At 41.1% G+C, this 24,893-nt stretch overlaps 1 protein-coding gene across 5 annotated transcripts in view; it reads right to left on the reverse strand.

Annotated features, from left to right (window-relative positions):
* Klhl32 (kelch like family member 32) overlaps positions 1-24,893 on the reverse strand; it is a 230,474-nt gene that overhangs the window by 91,835 nt on the left and 113,746 nt on the right. For all 5 annotated transcript variants that reach the window (XM_051160928.1, XM_051160908.1, XM_051160936.1 and 2 more), the window contains one exon: positions 11,277-11,375. In XM_051160928.1, coding sequence (XP_051016885.1) covers positions 11,277-11,375 — 99 coding nt within the window. The remainder of the gene's footprint in view (positions 1-11,276; positions 11,376-24,893) is intronic.

The following is a 24,893-nucleotide window of genomic DNA, read 5'->3' on the forward strand; positions in this document are numbered from 1 at the left end:
GGGACGCCACAGGCCACTCCCACCAGAGAAGCCAGTTCTCCCCCTGCATTCCTCTAAGTCCAGTACCCCAGCCTCATCCCCAGCTCTGCAGCAAAACACCTGTGGCAGCCTCCTCACAACCTCATGTTAAGTGGACCCCACTAACACCCCTCCCGTGGCTTACTGCTTTGTCCCAGCCTCCGATATCTTCAGGCCACTCTTGCTAGGGAAGCAGGCAGGCTAGCTGCAGATCCTCACCTCTCTTTCTGCTCCTCCAAGTCAAATCCCCATGTCTTATCTCCAGCTCTGCAGCAGAACACCCACTATAGCGTCTCTATCCCCCTTTCCCCCATCTCCAGTCTATCACACAGATCTTCCCCCTCCAAACTTCCTTCCCCTCACACCTTGCTTTGTCCAAGCCCCCAGTTCAGTAGGCAGGCACTCCATGGAAACCTCTCTAACCAGGAAAAGCAAGTAGGCTAAGAACAAATTTTTACCTCTCCCTCCATTCTTCCAAGTCTAATCTCCCAGTCTCATCTACAGCTCTGTAGCAGACCTTCTGCTCTGGCATCTCACCACTCTTTGGCCACATTCACAAGGGACAAAATAAGCAGACCCTGGTGGAACACCATTCGTTCCCTCCTCTTTTGAAGCCCCTCCACTGGCCCCAGCCCATTCCTAGGTGTCAGCTCGTAATACCCCTCCCCCCAACCACACATTTACCTGGAAACATCAGTGCCACAGCTATCAGGACCTCATAAGATTTTCCTATAGGCAACACAGATATCAAACTCTCCTATGAATCAGAGAGGAAACAAAACCCAAGGAACAAAACACACACCCAGGAAAGACAAGACCAGATAGTCATCTGTTCCCAGTCCTGGATACCTGAAAGCCGTCACAAAAACCAGCCAGGACAGCACGTTTCACTAGAGCCCAGCAGCCCTACCACAACCCCGAATACTCTAACAGACTGAAACACGTTCGCGTCTTGAGTGGTTTTAATGGTCTCATTCCAGTGTTTGGGCTTTCATAGGTTTCTTTAGGAGACTTGTTTCTTCTTTAAGGACCTCTGTCATATTCATAAAGGGTATTTCTTGTGATGCAGATATGTGGCATTACGCAAGGCATTTATGAATATGATACGTACTGGGAGACTTCAGCACCCCACTCTCACCAATAGATAGCCACCAGACAAAAACAGAACAGAGAAATGATGACGCTAGCTGATGTTAAAGGCCACCTGAACTCAACAGATATTTACAGAACATTTCACCCAAACTGACCACATACTGGGGCACAATGTAAGTCTCAAGAGACACAAGAAAACTGAAATACCTTACATCCTATCTGACCACAACTGATTAAAGATGGATATCAACAAAAACAGAAACAACAGGAAGCTCACAAAAGAAATTAAAGACTTGCCAGAAGTCAATGAAAATGAACACACACCACACCTAAAGAGTGAAGGTTGTTCTGTCTGGCTTTGTACTAATTGCCTACAGGAAAATATGGAGAGATCTTATACTAACAACTTAACAGCACATCTGAAAGCTCTAGAACAGCAACAAATACAATCATACTCTCTCTGCCCAAGAAAACCACAGATGGTAAGAAATAATCAAATCAGTGCTGAAATCCATGAAATAGAAACAAACAAACAAAATGAAGCAATGAAACAAAGAGTCTATTCTTTGAGAAAATCAAATCTTACATTTACTGAACAATAATTATCCAAATTAACTAAAAAGAAGATAAGGAAGAGCCAAATTAGCAAAATTAGAAATAAAGGGAGGGGCCTAACAACAGACTCCAAGAAAATCCAGAGAATCATAGGAACACACATTAAAAGCCTGTACTCCACCAAACTGCAAAATCTAAAAGAAATAGATAATTTCCTTGATTCATATCACTTACCACAGTTAAATCAAGACCAAGTAAACTATTTAAACAGACCTGTATATAACTCATAATGAAATAGAAGGGGAAAAACACCTCAGGGCCAATTGGTTTTTGAACAGAATTCTACTAGACTTTCAAAGAACAGTTAATGCCAATACTCACTAAATATTGCACAACATATAAACATGTCCAATTCATTTTACAAGGCCATAGTTAGCCTGATACTCAAACCACACAAAGACTCAACAAAGAAAGAGAATGGGGGCTGGAGAGATGGCTCAGCAGTTAAGAGCACTGACTGCTCTTCCAGAGGTCCTGAGTTCAATCACCAGCAACCACATGGTGGCTCACAACCATCTATAAGGTGATCTGATGCCCTCTTCTGGCCTGCAGGTGTACATGCAGACAAAGCACTGCATACATAATAAATAAATAAATCTTAAAAAAATAAAAATAAAAAGAGAATTACAGACCAATTTCCTTCATGGACATTGATGCAAAAATAATCAATAAAATACACTAAAAACAATTCCAAGAACACATCAAAATGACCATCCATCACGATCAAACAGGCTTTAACACAGAGATGCAGGGATCAGGAGCAAGAAATGGCTGTCCTCCCTCTCCACACCTATTCAATATAGGACTTAATGTCTTAGCTAGAGTAATACAAAACTGAAGGAGATCAAAGTGATATAAATGGAAAAGGAAGAAGTCAAAGTATCTTTAGTTGCAGAAGATATAATAATGTACATAAGTGACTTGAAAAATTCCACTCAGAAACTCTTGTAACTGATAAAAACTTTCAGAGAAGTAACCGGTTACAAAATCAATTCAGAAAACTCCATAGCCCCCCTACTTACAAAGGACAAACAATCTGAGAAAGAACTCAGGGAAACAAGGTCTTTTATAACAGCCTCAAATAATACAAACTATCTTGGGATACCTCTAACCAAGCAAGTGAAAATTTTGTATGAAAAATTCAAGTAAATGAAGAAAAAATTTAAGAAGACATCAGAACATGGAAAGATCTCCCATGATCATGAGTCAGTAGGACTAACATAATTAAAACAGCTATCCTACCAAATGCAATATACAAATTCAATGCAATCCCCATCAATATTCCAACACAATTCTTCACAGATCTTGGAAGAATAATGAAGGCTTCGACCTTTTCCAAACCTACTTTATAAGAAGTTCTTTAATGCTTATACCTCCCTTCCGACCGTCCTAGCCTAGATAGGAGAGAAAAGAGGTTAATGGGAACAGGAGAAGTAGACATTTTTGGACTCAGTTCCTGGGAGAGATTGCCCTGGTGTAATTGGGAGGATTTCAACAGACCAGCAATTCAACCAAAGTTGTTGCTGGAACCTGGAACAGCAGCCAGAACCCGGAGCCCCAAAGCGTTCTCCTCAGCAGTTCTCTCTAGGAGTGTCTCGAAACGGAGCAACGAACAGCCAAACAATACCAAGACCCAAAAAGTGTGTGTGTGTGTGTGTGTGTGTGTGTGTGTGTGTGTGTGTGTGTATGTATATGTATATGTATATATATACACATATGTATATGTATGTATGTCCGTGTTTCAGCTGGCAAAAACCAAACCCCTGTATGAGGTTGTTCGTCTTCTAGTGGATAAGCATCACCTGCTCTCTCATAAATCTGTTTCCCATCCCACACTTGGGATCAAAACAAAACCATGTTCACATCCATTACATATCCCACACTTGGAATCAAAGCAAAAACATGTGTACATCCACTACAGAATTATTTTCAGCTTCATAAAAAAAATAAACCCCAGGATAGCTAAACAATCTTGAATAACAACAACAACAATAAAAAACAACTACTGGAGGCATTACCATCCTCAACTTCAAGTTGAACCACAAAGCTATAGAAATAAAAACAGCATGGTATTGGCACAAAAACAGACACGGTGACAATGGAATCAAACTGATGACTCATACAGAAATCCACACACATATGGACACATAATTTTTGATAAAGAGGCCAGAAATACACACTGGACATAAGACAGCATCTTTAACAAGTGGTGCTGGTCCAACTGGTTTGCTACATATAGAAGAATGCAAATTAGATTCATACTCATCACTATGCACAAAACTCAACTCCAAATATATCTACACACACTAAGCCTGATAGAACAGGAAATAGGGGGAAAGCCTTTAACTTAGTGGCACAGGAAAAGACTTTTTCAATAAAACACTATTAGCACAGGCACTAAGACTGACAATTAATGATGGGGCATCATGAAACTAAAAGGCTTTTGCATAGCAAAGGACACCATCATTTCAACAAAGTTGCAGCCTACAGGATGGGAAATATCTTTCCCAACTTCACCTCTGATAGAGCACTAATATCCACAATATATAAAGAATTTAAGAAGCTCGACCTCAAGAAAACAAGTAACTCAATTTTAAAAATGAGATAGACATGTAAACAGAGAGTTCATGAAAGAGGATACTCAAATGGCAGAGAAACATTTAAAGAAATGTTCCTGAGCCATCAGGGAAATGTAAATTCAAACTACTTTGAGATTCCATCTTATACTTGTCACAATGGCTAAGATGAGCAAGTGACAGCTCATGTTGATGAGGAGGTGGAGTAAGCACATCATCTATTACTGGTGGAAGTGCAAACTCTTACAGCCACTGTGGAAAGCTGTGTAGTAATTCCTCAGGAAGACAGGAATCGGACTACTTCAAGATCTAGTTACAATTCTCGAGCACATATCCAAGGACCCTTCATCCTACCACACAGACACTTGTTCAACCATGTTCATTGCTGCTATATTTATAAAAGCCAGCCACTGAAAACAACCTAAATGTCCCTCAACAGAAGAATGGGTAAAGAAAATGAGGTACATTTACACAATGGACTCTTACTTAGTTGTTAAAAAAAAAATATGGCATCATGTATTTACAAGCAAATCAATGGAACTAGGAAAAATAAAACCTACCTGAGTGATGTATTCCAGACTCAGAAAAACAAACATGGTATCTATTCATTTATACGTGGGTTATATTATATGTAGAGCTGTTAAGTCAATGATAATCAAGCTAAGATCCACAGAACCAGACTGTAACTATAGAGAAGGGACTAGAAAGACCTGATAGACCTCATTAGAAAAGGTAAATAGAATAGATAGAGGGAAGTAGGGACTAGAATGGGAGGGGTCAAGTCGGGAGGGGGAGACGAGAGGGAGTTCTGGGACGGAATATGTAGAGAGACATCTAAAAATAAGGGATATTTAAGGGGTAGTATGGAAACCTCAATCAGCAGAAACTTCCTGAAATATATACAAATATAAAGGCAATGTAAATAAAATCACCAAATAATGGGTAAGACAGAGTCCCAACTGGCCATCTCATCACCTAATGAAGCTTCCAGAACCAGGGTTACATCTAATTGGGTTGTTGGCCAAAGGGGCCTCATGGAAGTTCCCAAACAACCCAGGCTCTGACAGCAAGGCCCCATTGCTGAACACATCTACACAACTCATTGAAAGGGACATGGTGATCTGGTGCCTACACAGAGACTTCACCCGTATGTTCCAGTGTCTTTGGTTCAGGAAGGTACTCTGCATGGTATCAAAAGAGAAATATAGACACCAAGCCAGCCACAGAACCTTTATCTACAATTGTGTACCTAAGGCAAAAGATGCTAGGGTAATAGTGGCTTAAAGTTTGTGGGAGTAACCCACAGTAACTGGTCTGACTTAAGATCTACTGGAGTTCATACCCAACACTGTTTGGGAGACCAGGAGCCTGAGTATAATAACACTGGTCCAAAAAAAAAAAATGTAGTGATAAAATGACTCCTAATTATATTCTGCTACAGACTTAGACCACTGCCTTCTTCAGCCATCATCAGAGAAGCTTCCTCCTGCAGCAGATGGGACCAAATATAGAGACCTGCAGCCACCTATTATGCAGAGAGTGAGAGACCTTGGAACACTCAGTCCTAAGTAGGATGCCATCTAATCCCTCCCCTCTGAGCTCAGGGAGCCCTGTGGAAAAGGAGGCAGAAAGAATGTAAGAGCCAGAGAGAATGGAGACCACCAAGCAAACAAGGCCCTCTACATCAACATGAGCAGGGCTCACATGAACTCACAGAGACCAAGGCAGCATGCACAGGGCCTGCTCAGGCCTGCACCAGGTCCTATGCACTTACTTATATTATGGCTTCCAGTTTAGTGTTTTTAGGTGATTCCTAAGTGTGCGAAGGAGTGGGTCTCTGATTCTTGTGCCTTCTGGGCTCTTTCCATCCATTGAGTTGTCTTGCCTTATTCAACTTTGATATGTTAGTTTTGGTTTTAACTTACTATATTTTATGTCTTATTTTAAAACACTATGGAATGCTACTCAGCTCTTAAAAACAAAGAAATCTTGGAATTTTCTGGCAAATGGATGGAACTAGAAATGATCATCCTGTGTGAGTTAACCCAGACCCAGAAAGATACACATGGTATATACTCACTTATAATTGGATACTAGCCCAACATGGACGTCCTCTCAGAGTCTTCACTCAGTGGGGGATTGGAACAGATGCTGGGACTTGCTATTGGGGCTTCAGGTGAGAGAGGTATGGGAGAATGGGGAGATAGAAGGACCCACAGGGTCCTGGAACACTACAAGGAGACCAGACCATCAAGGCTGGCGGATCTGGACCAAGGCGGGCCTACACAAACTGCTGTACTAACCAAGGACAATGCAAACAGTAAACCTAGACCGCCTATTTACATCTAGCCAATGGACAGTGCACTCTCCACAGTTGTGTGGAGGGTGGGGACTGACTCTGACATGAACTCTGGTGCCCCCTATTTGACCACTTCCCTTTGGTGGGGAGGCCTGGTACCACTGAGAGGAAGGGGAAGCAGGCTACCTGGATGAGACCTGGTAGGCTGTGGTCATATGATGGGGGAGGAGGTCCCCTTCTGTCACAGGTCTAGAGGAGGGGAATAGGGTGAAAGAGGGAGGGGGAGGGGAAACGGGAAAATACAAGTGAGAGGATAACCATCGAGATGTAATCTGAATAAATTATTTAAATAAAATATCAAAAATTAAAAATTAAAAAAATGGATGAATGAATGAATGAATGAAAGTATAGCTACTAGGATAAAGACAGCAATTGAACTGTCACTTGAACTTGCTGGAAGATGGAAAATCAATTTTTTCCAATGGAGTAACACTGGTGATGGTATGCCAACCAGTCCAGGGCATCATGTTCAGGATTAGTAGACCAATATATAGTGAACTCCATATTTGTTGTTGTGTAATTTTGTTTTGTTTTGCTTGTTTGTGTGTGTGTGTATGTGTGTGTGTGTGTGTGTGTGTGTGTATGTGTGCGCGCTTTTTTAATCTGGTCACAATTTGGAGGGGTGTTCATTTGATTGATTTGTTTCTTTTTGAGTCATGTTTTATATTGTTTTCTTTTTTCTTTTTGTTATATTGGGTTTTTTGTTTTTTGAGAAGGAAGCTGAAGTTGGGTGTATAAGTAGGGAGAAAGGATGTGGAAGCACTTATGGCAAGGGAAGAATATGATCAAAATATATTTAAAAATTTAAATTGTTTTAAATAATAAAAAGTAGATAGAAATAAATGGACAGTGCATTCTTAACAGTTGTGTGGAGAGCAGGGACTGACTCTGACATGAACTCTGGTGCCCCCTATTTGACCACTTCCCCTTGGTGGGGAGGCCTGGTGGCACTCAGAGGAAGGGGAAGCTGGCTACCTGGATGAGGAAAAGTTCAGTAGTTAATATGAAACTGCTGGGAAGGCTGAGTGCAATGATACAGGCCTATACTCCTAACACACTGAAGGCTGAGGCAGGAGGACTGCTCAGTTACAGGCACGTCCAGGATACCCTGTTTTTAAGATTTTAAATAAACAACAACAAAGTCCAGAATTTAGCTGGGAACAAGTAGAGTGTGAGAAAGAGCTTAGTAAAGCAGTGGACAGGTTGAGCCTCTGACATGTCTAGCTGGTCACTCAGGAAGAAATCTCCAGGGGTTTCCTTAACAGTGTCCCCTTACACCAGGTAACGTGAATGCTGAAGAGCAAGGCCATCCACACACTTCACAGAACCCATCCACGACTCAAAAATAACAAAGAATCACTTATATTTTATTTCAGACTGGACCTTGGCTGTGGATCTTTTTGAAAACGTGGGGTGGGAATTGGGGTGAGGGTGGGTAGGTACTAGGGTGGGATGGGGCATCCGCATTCATGTGTCACAGGTCACCAAGGATTCTGCTAATGGCTGAGGAGCCTTAGGGCACTTCTGCAAAGGGTTCTCCCTAGACAGGTTGAAATGAGTACTGAATAAAGAATAGGGACTCCTAGAAGAGTCATCTTCACCAGAGAAACAAGAGAAATTGAAGGACAACACACTAATAGCAGATATCATAGTGGCAATCATTTTTAAAATCCCAGCTGGACAAAGGCAGAAACAAGGATGGCAAACACTAACATAACATGATGGAGCACCACTTCTCGGTACATTTTAAGCACTGGGGAGTTTTTGTTTACAAGAAAGTATAATCCTTTTTTATATTTTCAGCTAAATGATTCTATATGACATTTAGACTCAGTTGAACAGGCTGAAGAGATGGCTCAGAGGTTAAGAGCACTGGCTGCTCTTCCAAAGGTCCTGAGTTCAATTCCCAGAAACCACATGATGGTTCACAGCCATCCATAATGAGATATGGTGCCCTCTCCTGGTATGCAGGTGTACATGCAGGCAGAATACTGTGTACAAGATATATAAATAAATCTTAAAAGAAAAAAAGAAAAAAGAAAAAAGAATCAGTCGAGCAATACTCTAAAAGGCTGCATTAACATAATACAATATAAAAGCAGGTTGACCTAATACGATGACTTTATCCTGAGAGATGCAACACATATCTTGGGAAGACTGATGCACTGTTGTTTCCAAGGACACAGGGCTTAAGTTTCCATCCAAGCAGTTTCCTTCTGTAAGTTCAACATCTTGCAGTAATCATTGATAACAAGACAGAGGTCATATAACAGAAGGAAAGGACAACATATGTGCAAACACTGAGTTCCAAGCACTATCAAAAAAAAAAACCTGAGTAATAACTTTTCTCAAAATGTGATTTAATTCAAACTGCACTTTGACCTGAATGAAACAAATGTAAGAGTCCAGCTGCAAAGGGCACAGCTATTGGGATCTTAAGAAATTCATCTGACAGGGCAGGAAAAATGCTCATGGACTTCCAGGGTTCATCTGGAATTCTCATTTATACAGAAAGCATCTAAGTATACACAAACAGACAAGGTGATATATATCTCTATGTCATCCTCAACAGTTATTACACTGTAACCAAATTTCTATGTGTCACTGAATATTATCTGCCGTAGGAAAGTAAATCCAGTGCCGCTTCTTAAAGCTCAAGTAGTAGTATTTGATGTTGAAATATCAAATAAAAATAATTTCAATTTCAAAGCCAAACACACGCTCCTGAAAGACAACTTGTAGACTTTCTGGATGGTTCCCATTGACAACTCGCAAGAAGAAATTAGAAACAGCTTTGCTATGTCATCCAAAACTATTGAGAAGAAAAGGAAGGAAAACCAGATAAAAATAAACATTTACTGTTAGGTTAAATGTAAATAAATGTATACTGCATTTAAATTCTTCCTTAGGTGAACGTGCTGATACTCCTCACACTTTCACCTTGAAAAGAGCTGGTTTCTGTTTCCCAGGTTTGTTAAGAAAACAAAACAAAACAAAACAAAAAAGATGCCTTATGAGAAAGGGCTTTTAAAATTCCGAAATGGATAGCAGAAGTGAATGATAAAGGACCCATTTACAGCACATTTAGACAAATTTAGAATTAGAAAAAACGATGAGAAAGAAAGACAAAGTAATTAAGTAAGAATACGATTTTTTCTTATTACTAATATTATGTCATACTCACAAAGATATAGAATAGAAGATAGACAGGTATAGGTGTTTTGTTTTTTCTGTTTTTTTTGTTTTTGTTTTGAGACAGGGTTTCTCTGTGTAGCCTTGGCTATCCTTGACTCACTTTGTAGACCAGGCTAGCCTCAAACTCACAGCGATCCGCCTGTCTCTGCCTCCCCAGTGCTGGGATTAAGGGCATGCGCCACCACACCCGGCTGTAGATTTCTTATTTTAATTACTTTTCATTGTCATTATGTTATAATAAATGCAAGGGGAAGTGAGACCATGGGACAAATGGTAGAAGGGAAAATATGGTATTCTTAAGTTATCCTGTAACCTCTACACACACTTGCTGTGTATGCACGCAAGCATGTGTTCACACACACACACACAAACACAGAGAGAGAGAAAGACAGACAGACAGACAGACAGAGGGGACCGAGAGAGACAGACAGACAGAGAGGCTGTTGATGACAAGAATGCCAGAATATTTGCCCTACTGAAGACATCAGATCACATGGGCCTTTTCAGTCCCTCCTTATCCTTAAGTTTCTGAATAAAACTGTTTGATACTCCCCAAAATTAAGTTAGTGAATTACTTTAATTAAATGTAATTTCATTTGTAAAATGAAAGTCTCAGAGACATGAGGCTTCCATAGCCACCCCACATCTTACTGTTTATACCCCAAGGGAAAAAATGGGTTTACAAAGATGTACAGCCTCACTAGCCACATTGCCCCAAGCAAACCAAGTACGTTGTAAGCCTCTGACAATTTATTTTTTAAATGTACAAATTTGTTGTGAGGAATGAATGTGAAACATTTATAAATCCACAACAGCATGTTGTTATGTGAATTTTCTTTCCATCTCTCATGGAGCCATTCCTAGCTACCCAGCAAGTCAGAGAAAGGAGGCACAGCCCACCCATTCATTTTCCAGTCCTTAGCACCGTGGTAGTCCACAGGATAATTAATTACATTTGACTCCATGATACATTAACTAGTGTCACTGTGACTTCAATGGGTGTCAACTTTTCTTGCATCTGTGGTCATTTCCACAGGCAGCATTCTTTTCAACTAGGGCCTTTCCTAGTATTAACTCCCTAGGAACCTATGAGGAAGCCTGTGAATAGAATCCAAGATGCTATGGGGAGGATCGTGTATGGATGCTGAATCAGGCTGCTACCTGAGGGCAGTGGGTACCCGGAGTGGACAGAGAGGAAGGAAAGCATATCCATGCCTAGGAGAGGACACGGGAACTGCAGCTGTCTTCCTAGGATCGTCTTATCTGTGTCTTCAAGAAACTATTAGCACAGAGAGCAGACACACACACACACACACACACACACACACACACACACACAATTTTATCATAGAGCATCAGTTGGTAGGCCACAGTTTATAACTTCAGGACAAGGGATTATGAAGGGCAATTAGCACACATACCTGGATGAGATAGTGGGAACACAGACTGAGAAGCTCCAACAGCTGTAGGTGACTGCCAGCTGCCAACACATCCTGGATCACTCCTGGCTCCAACAAAATCTGTTTTTGTTTTTCAATAAAGAGAAAGTGATCAGCTACATTTCAAAAAATGACATGGTACTGTTTAATTTATAAATGCGCCATACAGTATTTAGATTGCTACTGCACATACTTATTTGAATTAAAACTGTGACCATGATGTCAGTTCCTTTCTTTGTATCCTAATTATCATAAGATGGCCCCCTCTCATCAAATAGACAAATTCCTTTGTTTCTACATGGGCCAACAGTTTTCCCTACATCCAAACCTCTACTTGGTTCCTTTGTTTTTGTAGGAAAATATGAACGTTTTCAAAGAATGTAGTAGACTCTCAACATTCATTTTGTAACATAGTCATTAAATGCAAAATGAATAAGCTTTAGTTTTCCACAGTCTATTTCAGACTTCTCACTTCAATCACAGTTTAGTGAGCAGGTGTTGTAGGTCAGAACAGTTGCATCTGCTGTAGTGGGTAGTATGAGAGTGGGTTGGGCATTTTTCTACTTACAAGCCCGACACAACCATGAACTTTCATCTTCTGCATTTGTAAGTTTTGTTTCTCTGGTCTTCTTTATTTAAGAGGCAGTGATCGCTTTCATGAGGTAACGAACATCACAAGGAAATAGAACAGTCAAGTATCTGGTGGCACCAGTTATCTACTTTTTTTTTTTTTTTTTTTTTTTTGGTTAAGCTGCTATTTGACTGCTGCTACCAGTCCACTGAAAAAGATCCGAGAAAGACACACACCACGATGGAGAAATTCACTCCTACAAAGGCCCGTAGTGCTGTCACAGCTGTCCAGCCTCAGCTGAGTTGTTCAGTCTGGACATCTTTGTCTCCAAACCCACTGTCAATTCACTGCCATGTCCACATGGGGCAGTAAGCAAAGGTGAGGACCCACTTCTCTAAATGACGCCATCTCTCTTGCCTCTGGGTCAATAGTCTTTCTTGATTTTCTTTACTTCTCTAAGTGTTCTCATTCCCAGTCCCTGTGCTTTAGAAAGGACCACAGCTTGGTCTCTCTGCTCACTGCATGGCATTAACAACATTTATATGCTGACCACACTCAAATCTGCTTCTGTCCCCACACCCCAGACCCTCATATACAACTGTGGATACTGGGATGAAGTCCTGAATAAATGAGCATTGTTGACGTGGGCATTACAAAGACACCATTTTCTCAGACCCATGGGAGCGGCAAAGCCTTCTCCAGGTAAGCCTTGGAGACATGGCAAAGCCTCCTCTGGTGTTTATGAATGACCAGTGAGTGCAAAAGCTATTGACCACAGCTTCCTCCCCTGCCATGACTGCAGCCGAGACCACTCCCTTCTAACTGAGACTGGTTAACCCTGCCTCCTTGTTCCACTGAATAAAAGAAACCTGCATCCTCGATTCATATTATCAACCAACTCAGTCTTTTCTACCTGGAATCATCTTCCTCAAGGCATCAGCTTGGTTCTTCCCATCCTATTTTTTATACTTCTACCCAGAGTGAGATTCTGTGCTACTGCGGAGGTTGGTACCATCCATCCAAGTGAGTACAGCCCACTCATTCCCAGCTTTTCTTTACATGTACCTATGTGTCTGCCTTCCTTCATTCTTAGTGCCTCAGTTGGTTAATCACTCAAGCCGGATAGGTCCTGGCACCCACTGCCACTTCAGCATGGCCTCTTGGCTGTCTAGAGGGCAGCCAAAACCAAGCATGCTCTTTTTTACCACTCACCAACCCAATTCTTTTACAAACCTGCCATCCGTTGCAGCAAATAATATAGCAGTTATTTAGGCTAAAACCCTAGGATCATTCTTCTTTTTTAAAAAATAAAATTATTCCTTGATAATTTTCTACACTCACTATTACATGCTATTTTTCTTTCACTATGGCTTGCAATATACTTAACAAACTCACTCATTTTTTGGAGTATACGGAATAACACTGTCCATGTCCACTAGGCTTTCCAGGACCATTCTGTAGTAAATAGTACATCACTCCAAAATATCCATTATTTCCTGTCTACCTTTGCTTTATTGTCCATGACACTTACAGGCTCTTGACATAGTACACATTTATTTGATTGTTTTCTGATTCTCTGCACATGAGGATGCAAATTCCAGGAGAGAAGAAATTTTTCCCTGTTCTGTGTCTAGCCCATAAGAACAATGCCTAGGCATAGCTGTCACTCTATACTGAGATGCTTACTGAACTACAAGTTTGGATAAGTAGTTGATTCTACACAGTGCTTTTTTCAAAATTTATTTTATTACTTTGACATGGGAAAAGAGAAAAAGAGATATAACTTATGTATTTCTTGAACAGTGAGGTAAATATGTGAAAAAATTAGGCACAGCGGCCAAAAATGCAAGCACTCATTCTGGATTTTTTTTTTTTTTTAACAGCTCTTTCTTCTTGTAGTCAGAAGAGAAATGTAAATTTCCACAAATTCTCAAGGAAGAGGCTTTGACTGACATTGAGGAAATGAGTACTTCTCCCATCAGAGGAGCAAGAACTGAGAACAGACTTGCAGAAGAGGCATGGCCTAAGGCACAGAACAGGGAACAGATGGATTAGAAAGGTTAGTTTAGCCTTCCCACCCTGTCAGTTGCACTCATTTCACATAACAGGCATTCGTAATAACCTCCAAAGTGCGGTAAGGCCAAACACGAAGACAGCTATCACAGAGAGGCAAAGGAAAATTCTGTAGTATGTGGAACACGCGCAGTGGGCTCACTGAGAAGGCCTCACACCAGAAACCCAACCTGGAGTTGTTTTTGCCCTTGATGTTTATTTTTGTTCTGTGGGCTTTTTTCCTCCTCTCATTATAACATAAGAGTTTTCTAAATGAAACTTCATCACAGAGAAGCCCCCAAGTTCCTTAGAAGGTTTGCATAGAGAAACTGCCAGGAAAACTGGTTTCGCTTAGTAGAAACAAGCAGCATGTGTCAGTATCCCTGCAGCCATTCAGTGACTGGCTTCTCTGCTCCATTTTCCCAAAGAATTTATACTCGGGCAGGAATAACCTGGGATTCAACTCCTTGTGCGCTATAGTATAGTGAACTTGGCACCTTCTTGACGAACTGGCCAGTAAAACACTTTAAAAGTAGGAGCTCTCAAAGACTCACTTTCTACACGACTTTCTAGTTCGTTTGCCCTTTTCTGTGATAAAACGTTGACTAAAACCAACTTCAAGTCCTTCAGAAATTATAGCCATCAACATTTAGTCTGGCATTCTAACAGACTGGATGGGGTTTGAGCTCGACATACAGGAAGACAGGGTAGTCCCCTGAGAGCTAAGGACACACTTCGTATGGGAGCTAACCTATGTGACTGACACATCCACAACTTCCTCACATAACGGCCTACAGATGCAAACAAGGCAAAGTGACATAGGAAATGCAAGAAATATAAGGCCATGTGCTCTGGGCTCCTGTGTCAAAGGGGGGAAAAATCTTGAAGAAGCCAGCATGAGCTGCAGAGTTCTCAGTGAGGCTCTCAGCTTCTCCGGCTGGGACATAGCACAGGCTCCTCCAGATTTCTAAAGAAGTTCTGAAGCCATCAATGTGGAACCAAACACCTTGTTCATAGGGACAATTTGTAATTCTCTGTCCATCATCCACTAATCCCTGAGCTCTAGGCAGAATACAGAGAAGTCACACTTGGCTATGAGGAAGTAGACAGTGCTACCTGGGTTAAGTGACATTCCTCTACCTCAAGCCAAGCTTAAAGATCTTTACTGAAGCTGAGATATGCATGGTCACTCAAATAAAGATGCTCTATGACTCCTCTTCCCAAATGCTGACTCTGCTCTCTCTCTTGTCTTTGCTAACTGGATGGGACTTACTCAGTGGCTGTGTGCCGGGTAACACTGGGCCGTGGAAGCCCTGAGCAAGTATGGAAAGAGCTGAAGTCCTGAGTGAGTGTGTGGTTAATGAGGGCACGGCCATGTCAAGGACCCCATGCCTCAGTCCCACCGGAGTGACAAAACCTTTCCCTGGCTGAGGCTCAGAGGGATGGTAAAGCCTTCCTCTACTCTGAGTGGCCATGTTGGTAGCGTGTGCAAAAACTGGCAACTGTAGCTTCCTCCTCCCGGATGACTGTAGCTTGATTGCTCACCTATAGGGCTTTCTTCTTCAGACTAGCTAACCGCTCCTCCTGTGCTGTGCATGATGAAAGTGCTGAAGTTCCTGACCTGTGCTGCACAGCAGCAATCACACCCCATCCTATCCCAGCTTTCTTTCCTGTAGGTGTGTCTGTATGTCTGCTCTTCCTTTGTTTCTTCTTTGCTTCAGTCGGGGGTTTCCAGGGCAAAGCCCTGGTACAGCTTGTGGTGCTGTACCAGCAGTGTGACAAAATACCGGAGGGCATTCTGGGACACTTCATCTAATTTGGTCAATGCCTTGAGCATAGTTGGCTGTAAGGGGCTGATTTGCAGCATCTCTGAGAAATGACCCCCAAACTGAGACAGGGCTCATGCACCTGGCCTTACAGCATCATTTCCAGGAGATGGAGCTAAGATGTTGGGAAAGAGGAAAAAGGTGGAGCCTGTTTGGGCTTCTGCTCAGGGCATGGCATGCTGCAGCTAGGAGGCCCTGGGAGAGTCGGTTGGGCCTGAGATGTAGGATTCAGCTGGGCCATCACACAACTCCATGTTGTTCCTGTTCATCCATCAGCGCCTATGCCATCAGACATTCACATCCCCATCCCCGTCCATTTTTTTACCTTGCTGCCTGGATTAGCTTCTGGTAACAACTGTCTTTAAATGCCTATGCAAAGTTTCAGTATGACCTTATTTCTGTTTTTCTGATTTAATAACTGATTCACTATCTTCAATAAAAACTGTATCTCCAGTTCCTCAAGGTACGTCCTCATCGCTTGTTTAGGAGGAGACCAGTTTACTTTCTTCTGATTTTTGTGGATAGAGCAAGCTAGGGGTGTGATAACATTAGACCCAGACAAATAAGGTTTGCAAGTTCATCCATGAAAACAATCACCTTTTTAGTACAAAGACTCATGCAATTTAAGCTATATATGGTCTAATATTATTTACCAGAATAAGAGAGGACGTTTCCCATTCAGACAATTGAAATTCATTGTTTCACATGGTTTAGAAAAAAAATGTCAAATTAACACAATATGAAATTATAATCTATCAGGTAAACTAAGAAAAAGGAGCATAAATAAATTTACTGGTCAGATATTCAATTCATATGAAGCCGTTTGCACGATGCATTCCTATATAAGAGAAGTCATATAGATGGAACATAAAATTTACTTTTGGCTTTAAAACATTTGACCAAAGATTGTTTATCCACAAGGTGGCGCCCTTGTTTAAAGAGAATGATTTTCTATTTCTTGGTACCTCTATCAGACACACTCGATTTTTAAGAAGAAAATACAATTAAAGTGAGGATAAGAATGCTTAAGGGTTTACTCTCCAAGCATTCCTCAGTGTCCTTATGTGTGCTTACAATAGTATCTACCTCACAAAAACAGTTTGCAGGAGTAACAGAAAATATTCATGCATCGTACTACATTGGAAGAGGGAACGGGATAAACGCTGGAGCGCAGTGCTTGAGTTAAGTGAGAAGAGCCCGTGGCATTGTGATGTTGTAGTGCTCCAATGGCCATGTGATTCTGGAGGGGCACTTGGCCAGAAATGCCTGATTTGATTGAGAAACCCTGCAGACAGATGGGAATGACTTGTCTTTTCACAGCATACAGAAAACTCCATTTTCTTATGATCCCTCCTTCATTAGAATTATTCTGGCATTTCAAGGCCTTGAGATTAATAGTATTGTCAGCTAGTCATTTTCAACATGGTTTTCTTCATTATGTTTAAATTAATAAGATGCATTATTTAACAGAATGTAAAGATAAATTATACATACTTACATCACCTTTACAAATGTGGCTAATTATCTGAAAAAGCAGAATACATTTTTGATAGTTTCTAACTGTAAGGGAAAAAAGCAGTTGTAGCAAATTAAAGTATAATGAAACATGAAGGTCATTATAGGTTAAAAGAAAAGCTAAATTAATTATTAAGACCTATTTAATAACCAGTGTTCTTTCAAGTGTGATGAAGATGGTAGATTCCATCCCTCACAGCTTTATCATGGAACTGGGGTTCTCCATAACATAGCCAGCTCCATAACACAGGAGCAGATTCTCTATAACAGAGGCAGGCAGCTCCACAACACAGGGGCAGATTCTCCATAACAGAGGCAGGCAACTCCACAACATGGGAGAGGGCAGATTCTCCATAACAGAGACAGGCAACTATAACACAGGGGCAGATTCTCCATAACAGCTCTGTAATATGGGGGCAAAATCAAAGAGAAAACACTGAATTTCAACTATGAATACGTGAAAATCTCTCTCTCTCTCTCTCTCTCTCTCTCTCTCTCTCTCTCTCTCTCTCTCTCTCTCTTTCTCTCTCAGGATTTGGCTTTGGCTGATGCCAATTTTCTTGCTAAGGATTACTTTGGTTTTATTTTATGTGTGTGGGCGTTTGGCCTGCATATGTGTCTATTTACCACGTGCATACAGTGCTGCAGAGGCCAGAAGAGGGTCAGATTCCCTGGAACTGGAGTTACAGATGGTTGGTTGACCACACACGAGTGCTGGACACCAAACCTGGGTCCTCTGGTGAACAGCCATTTGCTCTTGACTGCCGAATCATCTTTCCAGCCCCCTTGGCACCAATTTTCAAGTGTAGGGGTGACTTAACAGGGTCTGTGTTGTATCATCCATATAGACAGCCAGCAGAGAAAACCACAAGCATTCCAGTGGTAAAGTACGTCCCTCAGAGCACAGCTGTCTAATCACATCCATTTGTATATTATGTGCTAAGCATTAGTATTTTTAAGGCAGTTTTTGCCTGTAGCAAAATTCAACAAAAACAGAGTTCTCATGTACATGTTTTCTCCACACATGTATAATATTCCATACATCATCTCCCACAGAATGGCACACTTGCTCTAACTGACAAGCCTACATTGATATATCCTTTTCTCCCAAAGCCCATAGGAGTGTTCATTTTCCCCACAGAATATTTTTTATATTCTATGGGTTTTGACAAATATATAATGTCATGATGGCATGCATTTGACATTGTAAGGCCGTACAGAATAGTTTCCATGTCCTACATATCCCCTGTACTTGGCTAATTCACTCCCATCTTCCCCATCCTAACTCCTGGAAGCCATAGCTCTTTTCACTCTCTTCATAGTTTAAGTTTTTAGAATGTCGTGGAATTAGAATCCCACAGCAAGCAGACTTTTAAAACTGGCTTTCTTCACTTGGCAATACACACCGGCATTTCCTGCAAGTCTCTTCATAGTTTGACAGCCCATTTCTTCTAGCACTGAAGCATCTCATTCCATTCACCGTTATGGTATCCATTCATTTACTATAGAAATTAATTTTTGCTACCTTCATGTTTTGTTAATTGTGAATATAGCTTCTGGATATTTGTGATCAGGTTTTTGTTTAGACATAAACTTTCCATTTTCAGGGCAGACACCAAGGAGCATATATATGATAAAAGTGCTATATTTCTTTAGGAAACTGCCAACCCTTTGTTTTAATTTGCATTTGCCTAATGAAATATATGAATATATTCCCACATGCATACTTACCACCTATCTTTATTGGTAATCCACCCTGTACACCTGTGGTTACTTTTTTTAAAAAAATCAGATGACGCATTTTTTATTATTGAATTTTTGAGTTCTTCAAATATTTTGAATGATATTCTTTTATAATTTAATAAACATTTTCTCCAAACTGTGGCTTTTTTTTTTTTTTTAGATTGCATTTCGTAGAAGACAAGTTCTAAATTCCAGTGAAATACAGGTTATCAGCAACCACATTTTTGTGTCTTTAAAAATATTTTGAGTGGGCTGAAGAGATGGCTCAGTGATTAAGGGAATTTATTGCATAACCATTAGTATCATGGTTCAGATTCGAGCACCAATGGAAGCACCCGGGCATCTAAGCTCTGAAGGGAAGTAATGGCAGGATCACTGTGACTTGCTGGTTTCCAGCCAAACTTATAAAACACATACCCTAAATTCAGAGAGAGACTCTACCTCAAGAGAAAGGTGGAGAGTAATAGATAAGGCTACTCAACATCCTTAACTAGCTTCTGTACATGCACACAGGTACATACATAGGCATGAACACACATGCATGCTCCTGGGTGCACAAATGCATGCACACACACACACACACACACACACACACACACACACACACACACACAAATACATAAATAAACAAAACCTCAAAATGTCTTTGTCATACATACAACTACGTATAGAAAAATTTCTCCTATATTATAAATAGGTCCTGTGAGTTTTCTAGGCTTGTGTTTTACATTTGTGAAGGGTGTAAGATCTCTGCATAGACTTGACTTGGATTTTGCAGGTGGATGTCCAGGTGCAACTAGCATCATTAGTGAAAGAAATTCTGTTTCCATTATTGTGGGGCAGTGCTGGAGAGGTCAAGTCTGGCATATCTGGATAGCCGACTGAGTTTGTTCTATTATAAGGTGTCGGATCTTGTTGACTATAGAGTCTACTCTCAGAGATTTCCCTCAGCCTCCACTCCTTCAAGCTCCAGAGAAGCTGGCTGGGGTGGCTTGTCCTGCAAACCAGCCACGCAAAGGGCTGAGAGTCAAACGGAGGTGAATGTGGCCACCCACCACTCAGGTGGGAGTGAGTTCTCCTGCACACTGGGCTTGAAAAAGTGCAGGGTAGCCTAGTGCACTTAGCTAACATAAGGCAGCTGGGAGACAAAGAACTACGTTTTTATTTGCTGTCTCCCAACAAGTGTTGAAATTAAGCTTAAAGAAAAAAGGAATAAGGACAAGGGGATGGGACAAAAGAAGAGACAGGAGAGCACCCACACACACACTAGGGGACCCTGGTTTTAAAACCCTGGTCTGTAAATTGCAGGAGAGGTACCCAGAGCACTCCTGGGGTCTGCCTCTGGGACAGGTTTGACGTGTCCTTTTGAAAAGAGGAGGTCAATGACACCTTTTGACCCAAGTTTTTTTGTGGTCTGATGCAAGCAAGAGGCAGGCACTCTCCTTGTTGCAAGTTCAGAAAGCTGGCTTACTGGAAGGATGTGCCTCTAGATCTCATCTGGGAATTGAACTCAGGACCTTTGGAAGAACAGCCAGTGATCTTAGCCTCTGGCTGGTGACAGTCCACAACAAGGGACTGACTCCCTTTCTCAGTAGGGCTCCATCTTCCCCTAACCCAGAACCCCTAGATCTTCTAAGAAGCATTACATAGACCTCATGGAAGATTACAGGCCCAACCCTTTCCTGATAAGAAACCTGTTCAGCAAGCACCTGGGGATTCCTCTAGAGACCCACCCTATGCTAAGGAGATCCTAGCCTTAAGCAAATGACCTTCAATCACACCTAGAAGTTCTTCCCTCACCCATAGGATGATTAGGTATTGTGTTTTCTTTCTTGTGATAGGACTTGGTGCTACCGCATGTAAATGAGGTACTGTGCCACTGTATGTAGATTAAGTATCCTAGCACCTCTAGCCCTTAGTGAATCAGATACAATGACCCACAAACCCCTCCCCACTATCCATGGTTTATAAATAAAGGGTGGCTGGTGTGGTCTCTGTCATGCTCACCATTCATCCACCATGGCCATCTGAGACTCCATTTATTCTGGGGAAGAACTGACTGCTGGTAACTGACATGCTTAGCACAGAAGCTAGAAGAAGGGCTGTAACACTTTTGTTGTCATCACAGGCCTGTATAGCTCGTATATATATATATATATATATATATATATATATATATATATATATATATGTGTGTGTGTGTGTGTGTGTGTGTGTGTGTGTGTGTGTGTGTGTGTGTGTGTGTGTGTGTGTGTATGTATATGTATATACATATATATATAAATTTTTCATACAGATCTCCTCTCACACGTCACATTTGTTTATTTAGTTTTATAGATATGTGTGTATTTTTCATATAAACTCTCCCCTCACACATTAGGTTTGTTTGTATGTATGTATACGTGTGTGTGTGTGTGTGTGTGTGTGTGTGTGTGTGTGTGTGTGTGTGTGTATTCCACTGCCATCTGATACCAGCAATTGCATTCTAAAAGAGCTAAACTCCCCCAGTAAAACTGGGAACTTAGCCTAACACCCAGGCCTCGGGCCTCACCCTGAGTTAAAAACGGGACCTTGGGACTTTTGATCTCAAGGTCTGTCTGTTCTCATCTACAACAAAGCAGTGCCTGGACCTACGCACCAGCTGTAGATCCCAGGCCACCCGCCCTGGACGCTGAATGACACTCTATCACATTTCATTTCTTCCCTCACTGAAGATCAAGATTTTTGTTAGTGTGGTCTGTTTCTGGGATCTCCATTCTGTCACACTGATCTCCTGATGGACTTTTTTGCTCATGTAACACCAGTGTTGGGAACTGTCAGTTATCCAACTTGGATCTCCTTCAGTACTGTTTTGCCTATTCTTGGTCCTTTGCTAGTTCATCTGGGTATGATAGTTCGTTTGTTTAGTGCCCAAAAATAACCTTCTGAAATTTGGTTTGATAATCAGTTTGCTTAGTGCCCATACATAACCTTATCAAATTTGGTTTGGAATGCTTTAAACCTATAATCAACCTGTGCCAAACTGCTTTCTTGACAATACCTGGTCTTCCTTTCTCTGAATACAGACCTTCTTGACTTCTTTCTGGGCAGTTTTGTAGTTTTTGTTGTATAGACCTTGTACATATTTTGTTGAATTGATACGCATGTATTTCACTGTTGGGGATACAGTTTCTGAGAATAATTCTAATATTTTTAAGTAATCAAAACACCCCCAATAGTGAGTAATATGTTGTGACATGGAAATTATATGAAATAAAAATCTCAGTGTAAACTGATTTTTCCTCAGACTCCATCTGTTTCTGGTCGTTTTTGAGTTACAATGGGAGGCTTACAGGAACAATGACATGGTCTGAGAAGCCTCAAATATTTATTATCTGTCTTCTTACAGAAAATGTTTGCTGATTTCTGCTCTAGAGTACATTTGGAGGCTGGAAGTCAGCAGCACAATGTTATAGCAAAGAACCAAGGTCTCTGGCATTAGCAAGGAAGTGGCTCAGCCTACGCATGCCAGTTTTGAAGGAGAGAGATTCCAACACGTAGGACGAGAAGAAAGTAAGGACCTACAAATAAATGAGCTAGGGGTCTGAGGTGGCTGAGACGATGAGCCAAAGACTGTGTTCTGAAAGCTCAGAGAGAAAAGGCTTTCATAGAGAGACTGGCTATAGTGCCTAGAGCTGCGTGTCCGTAGTGATAGCATATAATTTAGATATGCTGTTAAGAACAAGCTCTCAAACTGGGCATGGTAGCGCGTGCCTTTATTCCCAGTACTCCAGAGGCAGAGACAGGCAGATCTCCAAGTTTGAGGCCAGTCTGATCTACTATGCTGAGAAATCCTGTTTCAAAACAAGAACAGTTTTTCTGGAATACTGAAGATGGAAGCCTTCGGACTAGAGGAATGAAAAGATGTGTAATAGTTGAGGAAAACTGAGGAAAAATGGCTTTGTGTGATACTTTTTGCAAATGAGAAAGTTTTTTGTTTTCTTTAAGTTTGAGTAATAAAATGTTTTTGTGTGGAGTAAGACAGTAGAGAAAAAGTAGCCAAGAACTGAAGAGACAGATGCAGAGATGACAGGAAGGATACAGACTAGGGTGGGAGCCTAGGGTGGAAGATTAGCCCTAAACATTCAGGGATGTGCATCTTCTATGGGGAAAGATGGAAACACAGACACAGGGATGTCTGAGGACAATGATGACAGGCAGATGTAGCCTTCCCTGCCTAAAATTCCCACAGGAAATGAGTTCCCCCCCCCCACTATGTATTTTGTAGGGAAGGTAGTTGGAGGCAGTTTGAAAAGACAGAAGGAGTGAGAAACTTTCAATAGATGGAACAAGGCAGAACAGATTAGCACTGCCAGGCAAGAATGTGGACCTGTCTGAGATTTAGGCCATGGATCTGAGGTACTGACCTTCAGCACCAGTTAACAAGAGGTGAGTCTCACCACTGGGTTCAAGCAGGACTCCTCAGATGGTGCCACAAGTGGGACTCGAGGCTGGCTCTCCCAGGTCAGTGGCTGCTTCATGTTGTGCCAAAATTCTGACACACAGAGGGATGAACGCCCATGATCTGGCCCTCAGGAGCTGTTCCTATTCAGTCACCACAGAGAAAATGACAACCTTTTCTACCCTCCAAACAGTGAAGATTAGTATCTTAAATTTTAAACTGTGTTCTGAAAATCACTGCAACTCGATTACTGCATCTTTCATCTGAATTTTTACAGTTTGGGGGGTGGTGGTTATGGAACTCCCATGTTTTTTCATTATATTCCATATGACACAAAATTCAAAATGCTACTATGCCATTTCTTTAAAAATTCAGCAATAAACAATCTGTGGATGCTGATGATAGTTTGATATGCCATTAAGAAGCAGCCAATGTAAGTTTCCCTTCAGTGTGCCTCCACCACCCGGAAGTCCTTAACACATAGTGGGTAATTATTAAGTATTTGTTGAATTAATGAATTTCATTTTGAGAACAAAATATTAAAAGATGATTCTTATGACATACAAAGAAAACAAAATATTCACAAATTAACGTGGCACAATCAAATTAATTTCTTCATTTGAATATTCTTAATGATATTCTGCTGAAATGGAGCATCTACTTACAAAATAAGTGGGAAAATAAGTCTTCCCACAAGCTCTATTTGATGGCTGCAGATACAGCTCAGTGACAAAGCATTTAACAAGCATGTGCCGAGTCCTGGGTTCAAAACTAGCTAGGCACCTATGCATTGCACTATTCATCAGAGCAATATATATATATATATGATGTTGTCTTAAAAATTAGAATTGCAAAACACATACACTGACTACCCTGTACAAATACTAAATGTTTCCAGCAGAGGGCTCAAGGACTTCATTTTTAGGAAGATGTTTCAAAACTCATTATCTAATAGTGGCCTGCTTTGGTAAAACTCTCTGAGGAAGCGGTTCTCACAGCTATGCTCTTCCTTCTAGTCAAGCAGTCACACATCTATGAATCCACTTAAAAATAATCAAAATAAAAAGAAATGGAATGCTAGTAAAGCATCATTAATTTATATGCCCAGCATTTGCAGATAAACATACTTGAATAATTCCAGGAAAGACCGTGAAGCAAATTACAGCCATAAGTTTTGTTTGTTTTTATTTGTTCACTTAGGTTTCAAGGCAAGGGGCCACTATGAAGCTCAGGCTACCCTCAGAAGCACTGTGTAGCTACAGCTGATCTTGAAGCTGTGGTCCTTCTGCCTCACCCTCCTATTACAGGCAGGCACAATCATATCCAGCTCATATAACTATTTAAATACCAGGAATATAAACCAGTCAGAAAAGACAGGAAACTGAAAGCAATAGAAGGTCAGAAAAGAATATAAGTAAATCAATCTTATAAATAATATAATAAATATTCCA

This window comes from Acomys russatus, chromosome 2, assembly GCF_903995435.1.
Source record: "Acomys russatus chromosome 2, mAcoRus1.1, whole genome shotgun sequence".
Classification (NCBI taxonomy): Eukaryota; Metazoa; Chordata; class Mammalia; order Rodentia; family Muridae; genus Acomys; species Acomys russatus.